The 21,878-nt window shown below is 44.6% G+C and overlaps 1 protein-coding gene across 2 annotated transcripts; it reads left to right on the top strand.

The window, feature by feature from the left end:
* Window positions 1-491: 491 nt before the first annotated feature.
* On the top strand, window positions 492-21,168 carry LOC143289482 (protein SLC31A2-like). Of its 2 annotated transcripts, none has more exons than XM_076598464.1 (5): window positions 492-632; window positions 8,059-8,128; window positions 16,293-16,524; window positions 17,582-17,697; window positions 18,742-21,168. In XM_076598464.1, the coding sequence occupies exons 1-5, from the start codon at window positions 627-629 to the stop codon at window positions 18,882-18,884; spliced, it is 567 nt and encodes a 188-aa protein (XP_076454579.1). In that variant the 5' UTR covers window positions 492-626; the 3' UTR covers window positions 18,885-21,168. The 2 variants fall into 2 exon arrangements, with proteins under 2 accessions (XP_076454579.1, XP_076454580.1); XM_076598465.1 differs by lacking the exon at window positions 492-632 and adding an exon at window positions 1,757-1,832.
* The last annotated feature ends 710 nt before the right edge of the window (window positions 21,169-21,878 follow it).

The raw sequence follows: 21,878 nt of genomic DNA, 5'->3' as shown, positions 1-21,878 counted from the left end.
ATCATTATAAGCATGAACCACGATCCAAAAGAATATATGACACGAAATGCAGACTGTAAACACCAGAACGTACAGTTTTTCTAAATAGGTTACGGCAAAGTTTCTGGAGATCAATCCCATGAATCGGTCAGTTATTTCACTGACGAAAACTTTTCATGCAACGGAGACGTGAAGTTGGAACAAATCACACACACAACTTCACGAAAAATGTATTTTCATCAACATAACTCACAGAACAGTTTCCTATATTACTTTTTTGTCAAAAGAATACAATTAATCATATTCTATGAAACTTTTCCCCATACCTCTGTAAACGTTTGATGACACCAACAATCAACATGCGTCTCACAGCGTCCTCAACTTTCGAATTTCGAACCTCTGAGAATATCAGCCAATCGGCTTATGCTTACCGTTTTGCTTTGGCCAATTATTGAACGGCTTTCAACACCAACGTAGAAATCATGTGCATGGTCACATGATCAAATGGAAAGCAAAATGGTAGTTGCCAAGCAGTCGCTTGACACATTTTGATATCTGCGAAAGGGTGGTGATTAACGATATACATAGGTTTACTTTTATACCTAGATAGCTCCACAGGAATCGGCAGGTCACAAAAAATTATCACCATGGAGGTAAACGAGTTTGCTATTTCAAAAAAATCTCGAGCCGTGTTAATGTTGCTTTGAGTTGGTTTCGGAACTTAATGTTGTTGTTTGAAGATAACGGGCATTCTTTTCCTTCTGAGCTTTATCAGAAGTTCTGAAATGAACTGATGGTTTGGAGCAGGAGGGTATTGGTGATTTGATCCAATAGAATAATGATAACCGTGTCAATGGTAGTGCTGTGACTGAACGTGTGTGTGTGTGTGTTACTGTATGTATAATATAGTTATATTTTTAATTTATGCATTGCTTGTGTTCTTTCGTTCTGTTTTTCAGCGACACAAATGATATACGGTTTTAAGCATAAAAAGGACTGAGAGAAAGCAACAAACTAACTGGCCAGCTGATACAATTACAACAGAGCTCCACATTGAACTTTGAACTATTTCAAACATAAGTTGATTTCCAGAAAAGATGTTTCTAAAAGAGTTTCAGTTTCAGTAGCTCAAGGAGGCGTCACTGCGTTCGGACAAATCCATATACACTACACCACATCTGCCAAGCAGATGCCTGACCAGCAGCGTAACCCAACGCGCTTAGTCAGGCCTTGAGGGAAAAAAAAAGAGAAAAAAAAAGGTGAATAAATAATAGATAAGCTTACACAAATAAATAAATAAATAATAACTATAATGTAAAAAATAAATAAATAAATAAGATAACAATGATGATAAATAAGCAAATAGATGTGTTTCTAAAAGAATGAGATGGAAGTGCAGAATTTGTAAATGAATGAGGTAAGAATGTTTTCATATGTTCACATTCATGGATGATGTGCATGGTGTTAACTATGTTACCACAAACTTTAGCTGTTGATTTTGTTTTGATAGATCCCTGTCACTAGTGTCAGTGTCTGAAAGACTTGTTACCTTCTGTTACTGTGATACATTTCAATATATTGTATACTAATATAGCATGTGTGCTCGCAAGTGTGTGTGTGGGTGTGTGGGTGTGTGTGTGTGTGCAAGTTCACAGAATGAGGTCTTTTTGACATTCTGTATAATCTTGGATATCAGCCAAGTTTACAATTACAGAATGAAATCTATTTAACACTTGTTAGTGGTTGTTGTAATATCTAGATATGTAGTATGGATTTGTGCAGAAAGACATTTTATAAATGTTGCCAAGCGCTCAGCTGACTACAGATGACCGTAGCTCAACTCACAGCACAAGGTGAAAGATGAGCTATAGCAGACTCCTTTTTTTGTAACTAACTGGCGGTCTCCAACGGCTTACTGGCAGAATTGTCACAATTCCATCTTTAAATCTATTCCATTTGTGTTTGCTGACGTTAAACTGATTCACATTTTATAATGTTCAGCGATAAGCTCGCTAAAACTGACCCTTTTCAGGTGACTTAAATTAAGATTATAAATTTATCTTAAATAATCAACACCTCCATTTTATACTCATTAGAAAGTAGGTGTTGAGCTGTTTCTTTTGTGACCAATCCAACATAAATCAGTTCAGGGATCATTTAGAAATCTATCATTTAACACCTTGTAACAAACACAGTGCTAATCAAATTTAGGCGGATTTGAGCTGATTTGCTTCATGGGCCACACTAGCATCATTGCAGTTCGCTTAACTTGCATAAATAGATGGGGTGAGTGATCACTGGTCACTTTTCCACCTGGCCAGTCACTGGCTAGAACCTGCCCTCTCTGTCTCTCTCTCTTTCTCTCTCTCTCTTGCTGTGTCGCAAGCAGTGTGTTGTGTGTGTTCCCGCAATGGCTAGCATCATCGCCATATTGCTGTAAGTACTGTGTGTAAAATGTGCTGATGATTTGTAAATTGTATTCTTCGACACAATACTTATGTTCACATGAGTTTGTTGATATTCCTTTGTTCAGTTATTGCTTTGACATGTAGTTCAGCTACGATTGATCTAAATAATCACCATGTCATCACATGCTTGTAGCAGTATTCCATTGCATTCTTAACGTCACAGTCAGTGACGTCTCTGGACACTGATAGTTTGCTCCTGAATGTTCTAGTGAACGATGTGTTCATTCTCATTTGCTGTCACGGATGAAGGCTAGGTTACTTATCCCGCTTCGGTGGAGGAGATTTAAATGTTGAGCACAAGCTTAGCTATGCTGATATCTGGCTTTGATGAAACAGATTACTTGAGTGAGTTCATTCACCACTTAATGGTTAAGCCATGACAGTTCTTCCAATATTTGTGTTGTGCACTGACTTGCTATTTGGTCTCCCACCTTGCCAGTATTATATCAAAGCCACTGATTCTATTATTTTTACATGCTGATATCAGTTGTACTGCAACAGTGTTTCACAGTAACTGTATGCTCATTACTCTAAGATGTGTGTAGTATTTTGTTGTGGCGATTACAAGATAGTGTTGTAGTGATATCATCTATTGGTTAAAACCAACTGGTATGTATGACAGTCTGTTCATTGTAATTTAACAGTTATGCTCTCCCCTGTACGGCTTACTCCAGTATAGTGCTGTGTGACAACTGATTCATTTGAGTCACTTTGACACAGCATGAGCTTTACTTAAATCTATACTGTCAGTGTACTTTCACTAAATCAGCCTAACGTTAACCACTTTATCTACAATATTGAAATGTATTAGAAATTTCATTTAATGTCAGTGTTTGGTCTTCACAGATATGCATTATCTTATCTTATGTTGTTGCTTATCCCAAACCAGGTGGTAGTCTTTCCATGTAATATGCATACATGTGCTTTACTATTCACTTGCATTCCTGACATGCACTTAATGAACTTTGTTTACTTGTGTCTTATCAGTGCACTGTTTTCTCTTTATTTCACTGGGTGTATGTGGGTTGGACTAGGAGGCCTCTTTAATGGAAGCTGAAATACCATTGAAAAAAATTGTCCCAATGTGATGATAATATTATTGCAAATTGTACAAGTTATGATAAAATACAGATTTGATCACAGGTCAGAGGATTAGTTTAACAACACTTTATGCGTTCTTTCTTTCTGTATTTGTGGGCTGCAACACCAGTATTCATACTCATCTACAAAGGGGCTTTATGTGTGTACCACTTTAACCCTGCCATGAAGACATTCAGCATATTTGCACAAAGAGGCTTCAGGCACAAGCAGGTCAGCAAATATGTTCACCTGTGAGATCAGAAAAATCTCCACATATAATCCACCAGATGCAGCCAAGATTCAAACCCAGGACCCAAGGATAGAAAGTACAGTGCTCTGACCACTCGGCTGTCACACTTGTCACTCAGCTTCAAGTTCCTGTTGATACCATTTCCCTTTTCCCACCCTCCCCCTTCTCCTTTTAAAGAAATGGTCAACTTTTTTTTGACCAGATCCACAGTGAAAACGTTTTGTTTTTTTTTCTTTATTGATTTGCTGCCTTAGAAAATACTTTTGTAATTCTTCTTCTTCATTCGTGGGCTGCAACTCCCACATTCATGCGTATATGTACATAAGTGGGCTTTTACGTTCATGACCATTTTTACCCTATCATGTAGGCAGCCATACTCCATTTTCAGGGGTACTTTTGTAATAAAATTTAAAAAGCGGAACCGTCTTTGAGATGAATTTGCGGTAAGGTACCTAAATTGATTTGATTGTTGTAGCCTTCCAGTGTGCACTGTTACTGCACTACCTTCCCTTGTACATCCAGGCCACAGGTCACAAATGTCACAAAAATGTTTCACCTGTTCAGTGCCTTGAATCAGCCAGGTGAATGCACATAGAAAGTGCTTCTCCATTGCCAGTTCACCATCCACTGATGTTATGCATCTGTTCTGACATTGTTCCATGTTTGGTTCAATCAACACAAAGATATACTGAATAGACAGTTTGAGCTGATAAATCTGTGATATGAAAAAAAAATCTGAAAATATTATGTTATACTATATAAATGAGCATATATCAAGAGAAAGACCCCTTTCTTCTTGATGATTTCCTTACTGTGAAAGGAATGTGGAAAATGGGGTTGCCTTCTATGCAAGAAAAGACATCAGAAATATTGATGAGCAGAGACGATGGTTGCAGTCAGCAGACTTGCACCACTTTGCAAGCTGTGCTGTCTTAGGGTTAGTGGTAACATTGACAGAATGTTCAGTGCTGGTTGAGTCTAGCTATCAAAGTAGAACATGCGGTGAAACAGCTGATTGAGACAGCAGTGTTGAACATGCAGGTATCAGTGCAGACTTTGTACGCAGTGACAGTGATAGTTAGAGGGGCAGAGTGCATTGGCGCAGGAAGGGGGAGAGAAGAGGAGTGGTGCAGACAAGAGGTTGTAGCCCAGTAAGAGGACAAGGGCATGACATTGGATGTCAGAGAACTGTTTCATTTTCATTTTCTGACAAGAAGCATATCATGTCCAGCTTTCTTTTTCTTTTGTTTTCCTGGTGGATGGTGATCTGTAGAGGTGGCAAAAGACTTGTGTGCACAAAAGTTTTAACTCCACTAGGAAATGCCTGAATTGTTACCTGCACTCCAAATAATTGGAAAATGAGCCCAGATTCGAAGTGTTCATTTTAAATTCATTTTCCATCATAAATAAACATAGGTTTTCTTTTCTGTATCATAATTCATATAGTTCTGGTGCTAGAATTCTGTTGTTGTTTTGATGATTTATTAACCTATTTCCAAATTCCTTGGTAAGGGAGGGGGCGGGGGTGGTCTTTAAAATAATGGAGCACATATTTATAATAGTTTCTTTCCTTAACGTTGAGTTCATGCCTAGGTCAGGCATCCGCTCCTGTTTTCTTACTTTGCCTGCATTCAGTGCAAAGTCACAACTCTCACCTTCAGCTCCATTTCAGATTATTGCCCCTCAGTATTTGAGAGAAGTTATTCATACTTACACACCCCCATAACAACTCAGATCATGTTCTGATTCATGGCAGCTACTTGCTTCTCATGTGAAAACCCGATCCTTTGGTGATTTTTCCTTTTCCCATTCCCATTCAGCTCCATCTGTCTGTCTGAAACAGTTTACCTCATGGTCTTTGCCACTCTCCCTCATTCCAGTCTTTTAAACTAGTCTGAAAACAAATCTTTTTGAAGATGCATGCATAGACCTTCTATGCGTTTCTAATGACATTCAGTTATAAGCCATGCGAACCCTCTGTGTGTGTCTGTGTGTTTGTCTGTGTCTGTGTCTGTACTTAAATAATGCCGCCATGAGATCTACCCCAATTCTGAAGATGGAGGAGACCACTGGGCTACAGTCATTGGAGGACAGAAGGGACACAAAGATCCTCATCCAGGCAGCAAAATTCAGACGCCCTGAAAACCATCCAGTGAACAACAGAATGAGCAGACCCACCAAGAGCTGGCTGAAAAGAGGCAGCTTCATCCACCAGTCAAAACGCCTTGAAAGACAAACCCCAGTCTTGATGGAACACGAAGCAAAGCCTATCAGTATCCCAGCAAATGTCACCCACCCATCTTGGAAGAGGCGGGTGTTCCCAACAGTCATCACCAGCATTCCCAGAGTGGAGAAGAGAGGAACACAGTCAAATGCCCGAAGGAAGGCCCTTGCCATAGAGTACATCTACAACCAGTACCCCCAGGAAGACTAGACCCATGTCTTTACAGATGGCTCCGCCACAGAAGCAACGAGGGATGGTGGAGCTGGAATCTTCCTCCAGTGCAAAGACAGAGATGAAGAAATTGCAATCCCAACAGGAAAATACTCCACCAACTTCCGAGCTGAGCGAGAAGCTCTCTGTGAGGCAGCCACAACAGTCTCACAGAACTCCACAAGAACAACAGGGCAGGTGGTGGTGTTCTCAGACGCTCTCTCCGTGCTCCAAGCCCTCAAGAACTCCTGCTACAAAGAACAGAGCCATCTCACTTCAGCCCTTGTTGCCCTGAGTGCCAGAGTGGAGAAAGTGGTGATACAATGGGTACCAGCTCACTGTGGCATCAGAGGCAACGAAAAAGCGGACATTCTGGCAAAAGACGGTGCACAGAAGGAGCAGACCAACAAACTGGTGTCATACGATGAAATCAAGACAATCATCAAGGCACAGCAAGAAATAAAGTGGCGCCTCCAACACCCCAAATATTACCCAGAAGACAGATACCATTGGCTGGAACGACGGGAACACCTGAGGACTGGACTAGCAGTATGAGAGTAGCCTTGATGCTGGTGATTTTGCCTTTCCTGAGCACCTGAACATTGGTACACATGACCCTGTACTCATGTTGTCACTCCTATGGATCCCCAAGATGGTGTGGAGGTAGTGTTGGTGGAATCTCTCCAGGAAGTGGATGTAACTGCAGCAGGTAACCCACAACTCGGAGCTGTAAAGGAAGGTGGTCACTGGAGTGTCCATCTGATGAATGAAAAGGAAGGTGGTCACTGGAGTGTCCATCTGAAGAATGAAAAGGAAAGTGGTCACTGGAGTGTCCATCTGATGAATGAAAAGGAAGGTGGTCACTGGAGTGTCCATCTGATGAATGAAAAGGAAGGTGGTCACTGGAGTGTCCATCTGATGAATGAAAAGGAAGGTGGTCACTGGAGTGTCCATCTGATGAATGGAAAGGAAGGTGGTCACTGGAGTGTCCATCTGAAGATTGAAAAGGAAGGTGGTCACTGGAGTGTCCATCTGATGAATGAAAAGAAGAAGCAGGAGGGTGGTCAAAATCACAGCTGTGTAGACACTGATCTTCATCTTTGTTTTGAGGTGGTGGTTGTTCCAGACCCTCTTGTAGAACCTTCCAAAGGCACTGTTGACCTTGGCCAGTGTGCTGTTCACTTCCTTGTCAATTCTGATGTCACTGGAGATGATGCTTCAGAGGTAGCAGAACAGCTGGACAGTGTTCAATTTTATCTGCTTTATAATGATGCTTCATGAATTCTGCTGCTGTTGGGGAGTGGGCTGGTGAAGAACTTTCTTCATGCTGACTTCAAGACCAGAAAGGCCAGCAGCTTCTCCTGTGATTTGGGGACCTCACTGTCCCCATCCCAGCTTGCTTGGCCATGACAGATGAACCACTGGTGTAAAAGGTGGCGCTGGTTCTGCACACACTGTGCTGCTGTCCGTGTGTGTGTGTGTGTGGAGAGGGGGAGAGAGAGAGACATGCACAGTTTGCACTTTGCCAGTCTCATGATTTAGACAAGACACTCTTTTGCCTACTTTTAGGGACTGTCCAAGAGTTAGAATAGCTATTAGCTATTTGTCGTATGCACTTGTCAATGCAGAATTCATGTTTGTGTATGTGAAGTAGATTGTAAAACAGTAGACATATTGTAAATTCTTGGCATTTTTTATAGAAACTAGTGGTGTTCTAATACAGCTGGTTGTTAAGGCATAAACATCTTTTCCTGTATTATTCAGAATAACACTAACACTACAGTCACTGTATTATTCTCCTACCTGTGGCAGTATGTTGACTCTATTTTTGATTTTTTTTGTTGCAGATGTACTTTGTAACCAAGGTGAAATTCTCTCATCTTCTCTTCAAAGGCCTTGACATTGATACCACTGGAGGTAGGGTTGTTGCTGCTTTTAATTTTGGTGTCATATACTGTACCATGTCAAACTGATGCAAACTAGGCCTATTGGTTTGCTCTGCTTGGCCAAATTTCGCGCGGCTAACAGTGAAAAGACACCCCTCTTTGCCTGGTCAACTCAAACGCCTCTAACAGCTATAAGCGCTGTGTCATTCCTTTGGCCAAGGCTCTCCATGCCATCTTGTCAGGTTTTCGCTCTGTCTCGTCTAACGCTTTTTTTGGCTATTAAGCGTGTTCATTTGGCCTTATTTTGTTGTATGCGGCTTGTCTGTATATTTTCCTTCCATTCTGTGAACTCGTTTCGACTCGGCCCCCTCGATTCGTTCGTATTTTTCTACCTCTGAGTCGATCCTGTCTTTCCTTTCTCTGTTGGGGATCGAATTTTTGCTGGGTGCCTACGCGCGGTACCATGCCTCGTATGCCATCCTACGAAGGCAGGGATCATGATGCTGGGAGGGATACTCAGCAAGAGACTCTCCCAGGCCCGGAGCTCATGATTTCTCCCAATCGGGACCGCGGCGATGCGTCTGCAGACGCTGATCGCGGAGGGGACGCTCGTTCCAGTAAAACGGTCATGAAGGGGACCAGGGGGAAAGGGATACGAGCGTCGCCTCCCGAGGTGTCCCAGCGCGAGGCAGGGGGAGGGGGGAGTAGCACGTCCTCTCTTGGTGGTAGGGACTCGCGGCTGGGTGCGAACTCCCAAGGGGAGGCCACCCCCCGCCGTTACCCAGGTCCCCACACGGAGACGGCCCTCAGGGGCCCCAGTGCTTTTCCCCCTCCTCCCTTCTCGGTCGACCCCCCTCCCCCACCTCCTTCTGGGGGAGAAAAACATTTGGTTCCAGGGGGGGACCTCCACTTTGCCCACCCCGGGCCAAGCCACCCCAGTCTCCCCACGGGAGGGGATTCGGGGCGCGTGGCAACCTGCTCTGCAGGTCTTCCCGCTATCCGGCCGGTCTCCCCTGCTGGGGGAGTCCCGCGCGTGTCAGGTGGTTCCGGGCAGTCAGACCGCCGGCCTTTCGGCGTGTCTGACACCCAAGTCGGACCTGACCTACCTCCGACTTGGCCAGGTTTTTCCCTTCAGCGAGGTCAAGGCGCCAGTGACCCTTGGGGTTGGGGTCACGGGATGGCTGGTGCCCACGGGTGGTATCCCCCATTCTACCCGTACTGGGGTGCACCTATGGTGCATGCTGGGTTACCGGGAGGACCAGGGACCAACCCCTTGTCCGCTCCCCACCGGAACCAACCCAGCACAGATCACAGAGTGACACGCACAGCCCCGACAAGAGGGATTGACTTCTCGTCGGGCAGGTCGAGCTCCTCGACCAATATTACCACTACAGCCTCAAATTGGTCCTCTGTCAACACGCAGGTGACCTCCACGGTCACAACAGCTTCCTTTTCAGGACCGACGGTGGCAGAGGGGCCCCGCTCAGCCAGTGGGAGCCTGCCGTTCCCACCTACCCAGCCCTCGGTCCTAAAGGGAGATGAGTGGGTGTTTGTCCCCTCACAGTACTCGTGGGTCCCTCTGGCGTCCAGGGATGCCCTCTCTGAGAAGGTGTGGCACCCACCATCCCAAGCATGGTTGGACCTACGGTCCACATGCTCCCCACCCTCTTCAGGTGTCAAGGACATAACAGCGGAGGCCAGGGTCCCTGCTCGGGATCGCCCCAGCTCATCCCGCTGGGCTGACCACAGCCCACAGGACGCCCCCGTGGGTACATCCACTTGGGATGGCACCCAGCAGGGGATGGACTGTGAACAAGAGGGGGAGCCCCTGTCTTCGGATGAGGACGAACAAGTGGATGAGCACTCTTCGCCCCCATCCCAGGGGGACAGATTGAGCCCACGCCTCCCTAGGGACCAGCCTGAACCAAACTCGGACTTTGCCGAGCTCGAACTGACCCTCCCCAATAGGGTCACGCATGCCGAATTAGTCCCTCAGGCAACTTTGTCACCCTTAACCCTCCTTCGGCCATGTGACTCTAACTCCAGAACCACAAGGCGACTCAGAGTGCCAGAAATGGCTCAGGAATGGCTTAATAAGCCAGCCCGCACCGTCAGGGGTGCTGCTTCCATCCCTCCTCCAGGCAGGGAGTCCCTCTCTGCCCCGGGCGCTTTTTCCCCAGGCAAGTTCCTTAAAGATCCCTCCAAGGGAGGAGTGTGGTCCTGGTACACACAGGACCACCCTGCCTACAGGGAAGCAGAGCCCTCCGCGCAGGACAGGATGTTGGTCTCACAGCACACCACCTTCCCCACCTCAGCTACTCTTTCCTTTAAGACATTAGCAGAGAGGGACAAACTGGCCCGCCGCTGCCTCCTCGAGGTTTCCACGGCTTATACCTTCTTTGATGCGTTCCTCCACAGAGCCAATGAGCTGTGGGAACAACGTCCAGTTAATCAGGACACGGAGTCTCCTTCCTCTGTCCCGCCTGGCCTCTTCTCAGACCCGAGGTTAAACACTTTTGGCAATCAGGTAGCGTCTGGTCTCACGGCAGCTGCAGACACAGCTACCAGCCTTCACTTCAATACTGTGCTAGCGCGGCGTGATGTCATTCTCCGCCTCTCTAACATTCCAGTAGAGGAGAGGGCTGCCCTGCGGTCCATCCCAGCTCAGCAGCACTCCCTCTTCGGCCAGTATGCGCCGCATTTTGTCAGCCACAGGGCAGAGACAAACAGGAAGGTGGCCTCATATTTAGCCCACTCCTCCCAGGGGCGCCAGGGTTCTATGCCATTGAAGAGACCCGCCACCAGGGCCCCTCCATATACCACGCCTCCTAAGTCAAAGCGGCGTGCGCAGAATCAGCGGCAGAGGAACAAACCATCTCATGTCCGTCCAAGCCGACCGGCCATGCCCAAGGCCAGAAAGCAGCACCCCCAATGACTGGGCCCCGATTCAGCACCGCCAGTCATTCAGCCCCTCCAAGTAGGAAATTTGTCCCGGCATGCTCATCAGTGGCGTGCTCTGGGACTCAACGACTGGATTGTATCGGTGCTAGAGTCGGGGTACATGCTCCCTTGGGTGGGGGAACGCCCCGCTCTAAGATCCACTCTTCATCCTTATGTGCCCAGCTCGAAGGAGCAGGAGAGCGTCTTAGAGAAAGAGATATCGCACCTACTCCTCATAGGGGCGATATCTCAACTCTCGGACCCGGGCCCCGGTTTTTACGGCCGGTTGTTCGTGATTCCAAAGGTCTCAGGAGGGTGGAGACCAGTCCTGGACTTGTCCCCCCTCAACAGATTCCTCCCCAAAATGAAATTCAAGATGGACACACAGGCACAGATTCGGGAGACCATGCAACGGGGCGATTGGGCTACCTCCATCGATCTGAAAGATGCTTATTTTCATATCCTCATCCACCTGGCATCCCGTCGGTACCTGAGGTTCGTGTGGAGGGACAAGGTGTTCCAGTTCTCGGCCCTCCCATTTGGCCTGTCCCTTGCCCCTTTCCTGTTTACCAAGTTGGTGCGGGAATTGATGTCCATCGTCCGGTCGGAGTCCATTTGGCTCTGTGTGTACCTGGACAACTGGCTTATTCTGGCCCAGTCACAGGCCCTATGCCAGAGTCATACAGCCAGACTTCTAGACCTTTGCTCCCAACTGGGCTTCATCACGAACCAGGAGAAATGCGATCTGTCCCCGAGTCAGTCCTTCGACTTCTTAGGGATGAGATTCGACACGCGGTCTATGATAGTCTCTCCGACGCCAGATCGGTGGGACCGTCTGGCAGGCCTCCTCAACCACTTGCACCAGTCCTCCCAAACAACAGCGCGGACACTTTCTTCCCTCCTGGGCATGATGGAGTCCATGGCACCTCTCATCCCTCTGGGCAGGGTTCTCAAGCGCCCTCTTCAGAGGGCACTCAGGCTACGGTGGTCCCAGAGCACTCAGCCATGGGATACCCTGATATAGAGTGGTTAACCACCCCTCTTCTGACACAGTGGGTGCCCATAGCCCCACCTACTCTTCAGGTGGCACTATTCACAGACGCCTCCTCCCTGGGCTTGGGAGCCCACATAGACTCACTCCATGCAGCAGGGACTTGGTCCCCGGAGGAGCGCCTATGCCACATCAATGTTCTGGAACTGGAGGCAGTTCGCAGGGCTCTCCTGCACTTCATGGGGGAGGCCACCGGCAAGACCATCCGCTTGTTCACGGACAATACAACAGTCGCATGTTACGTGAACAAAGGGGGGGGGGGAGCGCACTCGGCGGACCTCTCTCTGTGGACCGAGGCTCTCCTCCGATGGTGCCACAGCAAGGGCATTGCACTTTCAGCGAGACACATAGCAGGGAAAGACAACATCTTGGCAGATGCTGTCAGCAGGTCCAAGAGTGTCATACACAGAGAGTGGACCCTGGACATGAACACCCTGCAGGGGGTGTGGGAACAGTGGTTCCGGCCGATGGTGGACCTGTTTGCGACAAGGTTCAACAAGAGACTTCCCACTTACGTCTCTCCGGTCGCCGACCCAGAAGCGTGGGCAGTGGATGCTCTCTCTCTAGACTGGAGCAGTCTGATTGCCTACGCGTTTCCTCCCTTTCCAATCCTGTCCAAGGTGATACGGAAAGCCAGGTTGGAACGCCCGCAGCTGATCCTCATTGCGCCGAAATGGCCAGCCCAGCCCTGGTTTCCGGTCCTTCAGTCCCTGACACATGTTCCACCCCTGGAACTGGAAACCAAACCTCATCTGCTGAGGCAGCCTCGTTCAGGCATTCCTCACTCCAATCCTCAACTGCTCCACCTGCACGCGTGGCTGCTGTGCGGTCGGAACTGTCAGCATCACCATTGAAGTCTTCCACCCCTCGGTCAGCCTCTGTATCGGCCGCGCTGACCCAGGGGGGTGCCTCCTCCGACCTCCTCTCCATAGTCTCCAAAGCCAGGAGGGAGGGAACAGAGACTTTGTATGACTTTCGCTGGAAGAAATGGCTGCGTTGGTGTGCAGCTCAGAACTTTCCCCCTACTAACCCTACGAGCATGCAGCTGGCCAACTTTCTGGCTCACTGCTCCTCGATTCTCAACCTGTCTGCTAGTTCTGTGCGAGGGTACAGGTCTGCCATCTGTACCACTATCAAACAGCGAGGTGGTCCCACTTTTGAAGCTGATTTCCTGCTCAGAGAAGTGGCTAGGGGCGCCTCTCTGAAGGAAGCTAGGAATCCCAGAAGAGTGCCCCTCTGGGACTTGTTCCTGGTGCTGGATTTCATTCGAAAACAGCCCTTTGAGCCATTGGGGACTATTCCTTTTGACCTGCTCACACTCAAGACCACTTTCCTTCTGTTGCTGGCCACGGGCCGTCGTAGAAGCGAGATTCATGGTCTTAGTGGAATGCCACAAGATCTAGCATTCCACAGAGATGGTTCCATCACTCTTCGTTTCCTTCCAGAGTTTCTGGCTAAGAACCAAGACCCCGAGGTCCCTTCCCCCTCTCTGAGGGTCAGACCTTTGTCTGATATTCTTACCCAAGATGATGAAGATAGGCATCTCTGCCCCGTTCGGTGTCTCAAATACTATTGGGATAGATCTCACCATAGGCGTTCTTCTCAGAGGCGCCTTCTCATCTCCCTCAATGAGAATTACAAGAAAGTCATCGCTGCAGGCACCATTTCCCGCTGGGTTTCCCAAGTCATTCGTACAGCCTACTCTCATGCACACAAGGATATCAGTTGTCTTAATCCCAGAACACACGAAGTGCGGGCCATAGCTACTTCGGCTGCTTTCCAGCACTCGGTGCCACTGCAGCATGTCTTGGAGGCAGCCTTCTGGCAGTCTGAGAATCCCTTCATCAACTTCTACCTCCGGGATTTCCGTATGACCAGGGCTGACGGTTCCAAGGGGATTTCCTTTGTCGCGGCTAACACTGCCGTCTCGGTTACAAGGGCTCCCCATACGAACCAGTAGGCGTTGCCCTCCTCCATTTGCTTTAAACTCTGCATCAGTTTGACATGGTACAGTATATGACACCAAAAGGAGGAGTTTGTATTATACTCCCATGTTTGGTGATACATATACTTACCATGTCAAACTCGAATGCCCGCCCGTCCATCCCCACGTCTCCGCCGTGGTTCTCATGGGGCATTTTCTTTCATGGCCACGGAATGACTCAGCGCTTATAGCTGTTAGAGGCGTTTGATTGGCTAAGAGCGGACCAGGCAAAGAGGGGCGTCTTTTCACTGTTAGCCGAGCGATATTTGGCCAAGCAGAGCAAACCAATAGGCCTAGTTTGCATCAGTTTGACATGGTAAGTATATGTATCACCAAACATGGAGTATAATACAAACTCCTCCTTTTCGTTTGATTTTTTTTTTTTTTTTTTTTTTTTTTTTTTTTGTGATTCATTTTGGTATTGTCCAACTCTTGACTGACAGTTCTGGTCATGACAGATTGTGCGAGAGGGTGTCATTGTGTGATGTTCCTTTGCTGGAAATGGATGAAGAGACTCTCCCTCTCTTTTCTTGCTGTGAGTGAATACATAAATGAACACGCAACAAAGGGAAACAGTGTTTGCAGTGTTTTTTCACCAACCTTTTGTTGCAATATTATAGGTTGAAGCATGATCACTTAATTGTTTCAGAAACCATTTTCTGACAAACAAGGAGGAAAGTGGCTGAATAGTTAAGACACTTAACTGCCAGTACAGTGATCATGATGGTCTCTGTTAAAATCCCGGTCTTGCCCTTTCTCCCAAGTTTGAAATCAAACTGAGCATCGAGTCATTCAGATGACATGTGCAGCACACACTTGGCACGCTAAAATAGAACCTATGGCAACATAAATGTTGTCCTTTGGCACTATCCACTCTGATAGACTTGTACACAAATTTGGCACTATCCACTCTGATAGACTTGTACACAAATTTGGCACTATCCACTCTGATAGACTTGTACACAAATTTGGCACTATCCACTCTGATAGACTTGTACACAAATGCATACACTTGATACCTGATTAAGCACGTTATGCTGCTGGTCTGGAATCTGCCTAGCAGATGTGGTGTAGCATATATGGATTTGTCCAAAGGCACTGATGCCTCCTTTAGAAATTGAAATTGAAACTGACAGCCCACAAGCTAAATGAATGCCATAAAATGTGGATCAGTTTTCAATCAAACCAACAGGTTTAGCAGTAGTTGAAATAATGTTGTAGGTATCCATGTATTTCTTCAGCCATGGATGGTTATCCATTATTTTATTCCTACACTTGTGTAGGTCCCCACAGACTGTAGGTCATTTCTTAATAACTTTATTTAGCATTGGACAGCTGTCAAATGCATTGCAAATCTACCTCTGTCACTGCAAAGCAAATGGCTCCCATCACTGAGTGGTAAACATTTCCATGGAATGCCACTAGATGTACTTCCAGGAGTATCCCTTCTGTGGACACCAGATGGAAAAAGATGTGAGGAAGACCAAGGAAAACATGGCACACAACAGTTGAAAAGTAAGGTAGCTAAGACAGCACAAGATAGGCAGCAGTGGAGACCTCTGGTGGTGTGGCCTTGTGTGGCACAGGACATGAAGAGGATTGTCTGATCAACTGGCTCTTTATTCAGAAACACACTTTGTGAAGGGGTGGGGGGTGGGGGGGAAGGAGGTAGGAAACCCTCAGAGATCAGCAAAATGTGATGCAATGATTTATTCTTAGTATATATCCCTCAGTTGCTTAGAATATATCCCTTAGTTGCAGTCTGTTGATAATGATAATGATTTTTTTTTTAATTAATCTTTATATAGATAATAGCACATTGCAACTCAGTGCACTTAGGAAGTTCAGCAGGGGACTGTAGGATTGAAAGAACCAAAACTTCCACTGAATATAAGTGGGACTGCTTTTTAAAGGAAATAACATCTCTGTGTATATGTGAATACAGCCTTGTCAAGAAGTCACAAACTTAAAGGACCCCCATAGCAGCATCTTCATCACCCCTATCATCAATCACCATCATCAAAACATATACAGAAAACAAATTCTAGAGCACCAAAAAAGCACACACAAAAATGCATGTATGGTTTCCTTTTCCTGCTCTTTTTTTCTTCTCTTTTTTGTCTTTCTGTTATTACCAAAATCATTCTCACATGCTATAAATATGGCTTTTATGTACAAAGGAGAAAAAAAAACCCAAAATTCGTGACATGTCTGTGGCAGGAATGGTGGGGGCGTGTGTCGTGACGTTCTTGGTGGCAGTGCTGTACGAGGTGCTGAAGCTGCTGAAGGTGTACCTGATCCTTCGGCTGAACGAGAACCCCCTGGCCCAGGCCCAGCAGCCTAGCAGTGATCACGACGACCAGGACCCCATCAACGCCAACACCCATGACGGCGTCATCCTACTGCCCAGCCTTCGCTTCCCCAGCACCGTCCACCAGATTAAGACCCGCAAGTGAGCTTCTATGTGCGTCGTGTGTGTGGTTTGTGTATAGGTGGGGGGGGGGGGGGGGGGTTGGGGTTGTTTGTAAGTGTGTGTTTAATGTGTGGTGGAATGGTGTTGTATGTGTGTCTGTGTCTGTCTGTGTGTTGTGTGTGTGTCTGAGTGTGTGTGTTGTGTGCTTGTGTCTTTCTGTCTGCATGTGTATTGTGTGGGTCTGTGTGTGTGTGTGTGTCTGTGTCTCTGTGTGGGTCTGTATGTCAGTGAGTGGATGGGTGAGTTTGTTTGTGTGAATGAGTATTTGTGTGTGTGTGTGTGTGTGGCAGGGGATTGGATGGATGTGTGTGGGGGGGGATGAGTGTGTGTTTATGACTATGTGTACGTGTGTGTTGTTGTATATGTGTGATTGTGAGTGAGTGTCTATATGCCTCTGTGTGTGTGAGGGCAGAGTTACTGTGAGAGTAGTGGAGGGGGGAGGGGAGGAGGTGGGGGTGGGGGATCTGGGGATGGGATGATAGGGAAATGATGGAGGGGATGGGGTAGGCAATGGGACACAAGCGGCAAAAGGGAAAAAGTTATGTGTTTATGTATGTGTTTGTGTGTGTGTGTGTGTGTATACAGGGATAAGTGACTGTGTGCATGTGAACATGACTGTGTTAATGCACACAGTTATATTTGTTTGTGTGTGTATTTGTCCATCTGTGTTTTTGTGTGGGCATGAGAAGATGTCTGTGCATATATGTATGTATGTATGTCATTGTCACTAAACCAGCAATTCTGTATATATGTTGACCTATGAGTACTGTAGTGTGTCATGAAAGATGGAAAGGTTTCGGGGCTGGCAGAGTATGAATAATTGTCTGTGTTTTAATCAACACATTCTTTCAAAGAAAAGTAACATTGTGAACAGTATTATAAAGCACTCATTTAAAAGAACACACACAGACATTTACCATTTAAAAAGGAAACATTGTGTTATGTGCATGTGGCTGCATGTTTTTAGTGCTTGGAGGTGCCTCCTCCATTGCAGAATCATGCTGCACATTTTCAAGAGGTGCCTCCTCCATTGCAGAATCATGCTGCACATTTTCAACTCCCTGAGCCACACCCTGAACTTTTTCTGGGGCTACATTGTGATGTTGCTGGTGATGTCCTACAGTGTGTGGCTGACCATCGCTGTTGTTACTGGTAAGTCACTGCACTGGCTGCCCATCTCTCATAGAATAGATTACAAACTAGTTACCATTTGTTTTTCAGTGTTTAAATCATACTGCACCTGCATGTACCTTTTGACTTACTTTCGATCTATACTCTGTCTAGATCTAAGTCACTGCAATGGTTGCCCATCTCTCACAGCATAGATTACAGAATAGTTACCATGTGTTTTTAATGTCATAAACCATACTGCACCCGCATGTACCTCATGACTTACTTTCAATCCATACTCCGCCTAGATTTTATGCTCGACTGCTGATTCTGAAGTTCTGACAGTTCCATGAAGAAACAAAAAGAATATAAGGTCAATGCTCTTTGTCCTATCCTGGCCCAGTATTATGGAACATACTGCCATTCTTCATCCATCATGTGGAGTCCCCAGTTCAGTTATGTCATACTACACTGCATTGTACTTTAGTGTACTGTGCTTTGTTGTACTGTGCTGTATTATGCTGTGCTGTAGTGTATTTGCTGTACTTTGGTGCAACAGGTGTCTGTGTGCCAGACTGCTGTTCCTGGGAAGAGGGTGTTGTCACAACCTGATGCCTCTCTCTTTTTTCCTTTTTTTTTTAAGTTTTTTTTTTAATTATCTTTTTTTTCAGTATTCATGTTTACATTTGTTTACATATCAAATCCGATTGTACCACAAAATTTGTTCAGGGACAACACTTTAGTTGCCTTTGTTTTTTGTTTTTATAAATTATTATATTTACGTGGCACACCATGCCACATTTGGGACATTCCTAATTTCATAGGAAAGTTACAAAACTGAAAATAACAGCCCCATTCCTGATTAGACAGAATGAGTGAATGAATGAAATTTATCTACTGAGGGTAACAGAAGAAGAATATAATGGGTTTTTTTATTATTCAGTCCTCAGAAGAAGAGGAAATGAAAGAAAAATATCAAGTCATCAAACAGCGCATTAGAAACTGGTCTTAGTATATAACGGATGTACATATGCATATTAGTTATTATAATTGGCACAGGCTGTGATGCATTTAATTGGTGGACAGGTTTGGGGACGGGCTACTTCGTCTTCGGGGCGATGGGAGAGAAGCTGCAGAAGCTGTACTCCAAGCAAATGACACCCAGCGCCCCCTGTGGTGGTGACGAAGACCGTCAGCGCCATCATGCGGCTGAGACTGTGCACATGTGATCGGTCAGTGGAGACCCCATGACAGCAGTCCGACTGCCTGGGTTGATGGTGACACATCTGTCTGTTCAGTGCCTTTGACATGAGGGAACAAACACTGTTGACAGCATTGACAAGTCTTTTGTTTGGTTGTTGTGGGGTTTTTGTTGTTTTTTTTAAGGGATTTTTGGTAAGGTTTTTTTGTATTTTTGTTGGTTTTTGAGGGAAGTGTTTTTCACTGTCATGACAGAAATTTGTTGGTAAATAAAGTCAATCGATTTACCAATGAATAAGTCAGGTAAATAAGTATTCAGAGGAATCAAATTTGGCCGTTGAAATTTCACTTCTGGGTGGATTTTTGTTGCTGTTGGTTGTTAAGGTTGTTGTTGTTTTTCGTCCAGCAGTATTTTTTTGTTCTTTCTTTTTAACAGTGATGGTGTTTCTCCATGGCCGAGATGGGTCAGGTGGGGTTTAGAGAAGTTCTGATGTTGTTTTTTGTTGTCTTTTTGTATGATTTGTGTGTGTGTCTGTTTGCATGTGTGTGTGTGTGTGTGTGTTTGCAGAACTTTATATATGGTATGCCCACACCATCAGGAAATATCTTCACTGATCATATCCTTTTTTGTGTCATTTTCTTGTTGTTTGTTTTTTGTATCGTTTTCTTGTTTGTTTGTATGTCTGTCTTTTTTCTGTCACTTGCTTGTTCTGTCATTCTATCATCTCCTTGGTTTTGCTTTCTGAAACACATGAAACAGCAGTGATTTGTGAGTGATTTTCTTTTTGTTTTGTGTACATGTGTGTATTTGTTTTGGGTTTTGTTCGGTTTTTTTTGGTTTTGTTTTCTTTCCTTTTTTTTCTTTTTTTTTTTTTAAATTTTACAATCTCTTATTTTTTTCATTTCATAAAATCAGGGATTTTGTGTGTGTGTGTGTTGTTTTTGTTTTTGTTCATTTCTACCATTTCTTTCCTTTCTTTTTTTTTTTAAATTCATTTCTCATATATCAGATTTGTGTGCTCATGTTTTTGTTTGGTTGGTTGAGTGTAATTTTTCAATTCTACAATTTTTTCTTCTTTTTTTTTCTTTTTTTTTTTTAAACTGTGTCTGTCTGGCCTCACGTTTCTTTCCATCACATTGCTTTGTATCATAAACTGCTTTTGTACAATATTTTGTACTCTTGTTTCCTTGTATTGTACAATATTGTTGTAGTGTGTGGCTCTGCATTTACATTCATTGCAAAAAGTTACAAATTACTGCTCTAACTGGTTTATTCATTTTTGAGCAGATTTGTTTTGTTTTGTTTTTAATGAAGAACAGGGAGGGAAAGAGGGAAGGGAGGGAAAGGGCAAATGTAGTGTGTATGTGCTTTTGTGCCTATTTGTGTGTGTATGTGTGTGTGTGTGTGTGTGCATGCTTGTGTGCTCTCTGTGTGAGTGTGTATGCATGCATGCTTGTGTGCCTGCTTGTGCATGTGTGGGTGGGTGCTAGTAAGTGATTTCTCGAAAAACTCTGAGATCAATCCCTTTTGTTGTTTCCACCAGCAGATTCTTCATTCTGGTTTATTTAATCAGGATAAAAAGTAACATTGACCTTGACCTGGTGTCAGGATCAGTGCTCAAGGTAAAGCCTTAACACCGCTGATCATGTGTATCAATATCCTACAGACCCACTTTGGTAGTTTGTGTAGATATGTAGTTTGAACACATCTCAAAGCCTGCTTCATCTCATCAGGTGACCTAAGGAGAAGATCAGGTCAAGGTCATAGCAGAAAAAAGCTTGTGTGCAATGATATGTTAACCAGCGATTTCACCCACACTTCTGAATTTGATCAAAACAAAAAATTAGGTGAATGTTTAAGCTGATTTTTTTAACATTGAAGGGATCAGATGATCTCAGACATTATACACAGACGTTTTCAAGAGTTCTCAAAATGCATTGCTTTCTGGGTGATCCTGAATGGAGGTCAAGAAAGGTTCATTTTCCAGTGACCTTGATTGAAGGTCAAGGTCAGTGTAGAGATGTGTTCTCTTTTTTTTTTTTTTTTAATCTGTCTGCATGGAGCGCAATTTTTTTTTTTTATAATGAGCGAGTGTTTTATTGAAATTTTAGGACTGCTGTCAAGAACTCTATTAGAACCTATCTTTTGAAAAACTATTTCCATTTCAAATTTTTGGGATAATCTTAATGGTCTATTTTTAAAATGGAAATACTTGTGTGTTGTGACAGTCTTCGCATGCTTTACAGGCTGTATCTGTATTTGTCATTTTGAAAAAAAAAGAAAAAAGAAAAAAAAGGTGAGTTGCTTTCTGTCAGACACCATTTGAGAGATACAAATGTGTGTGTATGTGTGAGTTTTTATAAAGTCATGATTTCATATTGTTGAAGGTTGTATTATAAGTTGACATTTTAAGGGTTTTAAACAGTACACAAAGATGGTATCCACATTTTAGCTGCCATATCTACTCAAAACTGAATTATGTGTGATTTTTTAACACTGTTATTTTTCTCTTTCTTTATTATTTTAGGTATGACTGTGAATAAAAAGCCAAAAACAGATTTTTCCCCTTTCATATCATGATTTGTAAATAATAATTGTATGCTTTTTTTCCTCTCTTTACCTGGAAAAGTGCAATATTACAGGAGGTGTCACCTAGAGGTTTGTTTCTAGGGATGGTCTGACATTGAGATGTATGTGCAGTGTGTGCGAATGCGTGGGCATGTATATCTGTGAGTGTATGAATGTGTGTGTGTGTGTGTGTGTGTTATAATAATACACAAGATGAATGAATATATATGTGTAGTCATAATTTTAAAGATAGAAACCATTCTTGAAATTACCATGACTAAAGCATTGATTTCTTTTTTCTTTTTTTAACCATTGACCTTCAGATTTTTGCTAATGGAACCAAAGAGAATTTGTAAGGAAAAGTCGCAGTGTTTTCACCTTTTATAATATCTGCTGTGCATGTTATTACTTTCTCATTTATAAATGCATTGGGGTTTTTTCCCACAATTATGAA

The sequence above is a fragment of the Babylonia areolata genome, chromosome 14 (genome assembly GCF_041734735.1).
Source record: "Babylonia areolata isolate BAREFJ2019XMU chromosome 14, ASM4173473v1, whole genome shotgun sequence".
Taxonomy (NCBI): domain Eukaryota; kingdom Metazoa; phylum Mollusca; class Gastropoda; order Neogastropoda; family Buccinidae; genus Babylonia; species Babylonia areolata.
Note: the sequence above shows the minus strand (reverse complement) of the source record. Positions and strands in the feature narration are given on the sequence as shown.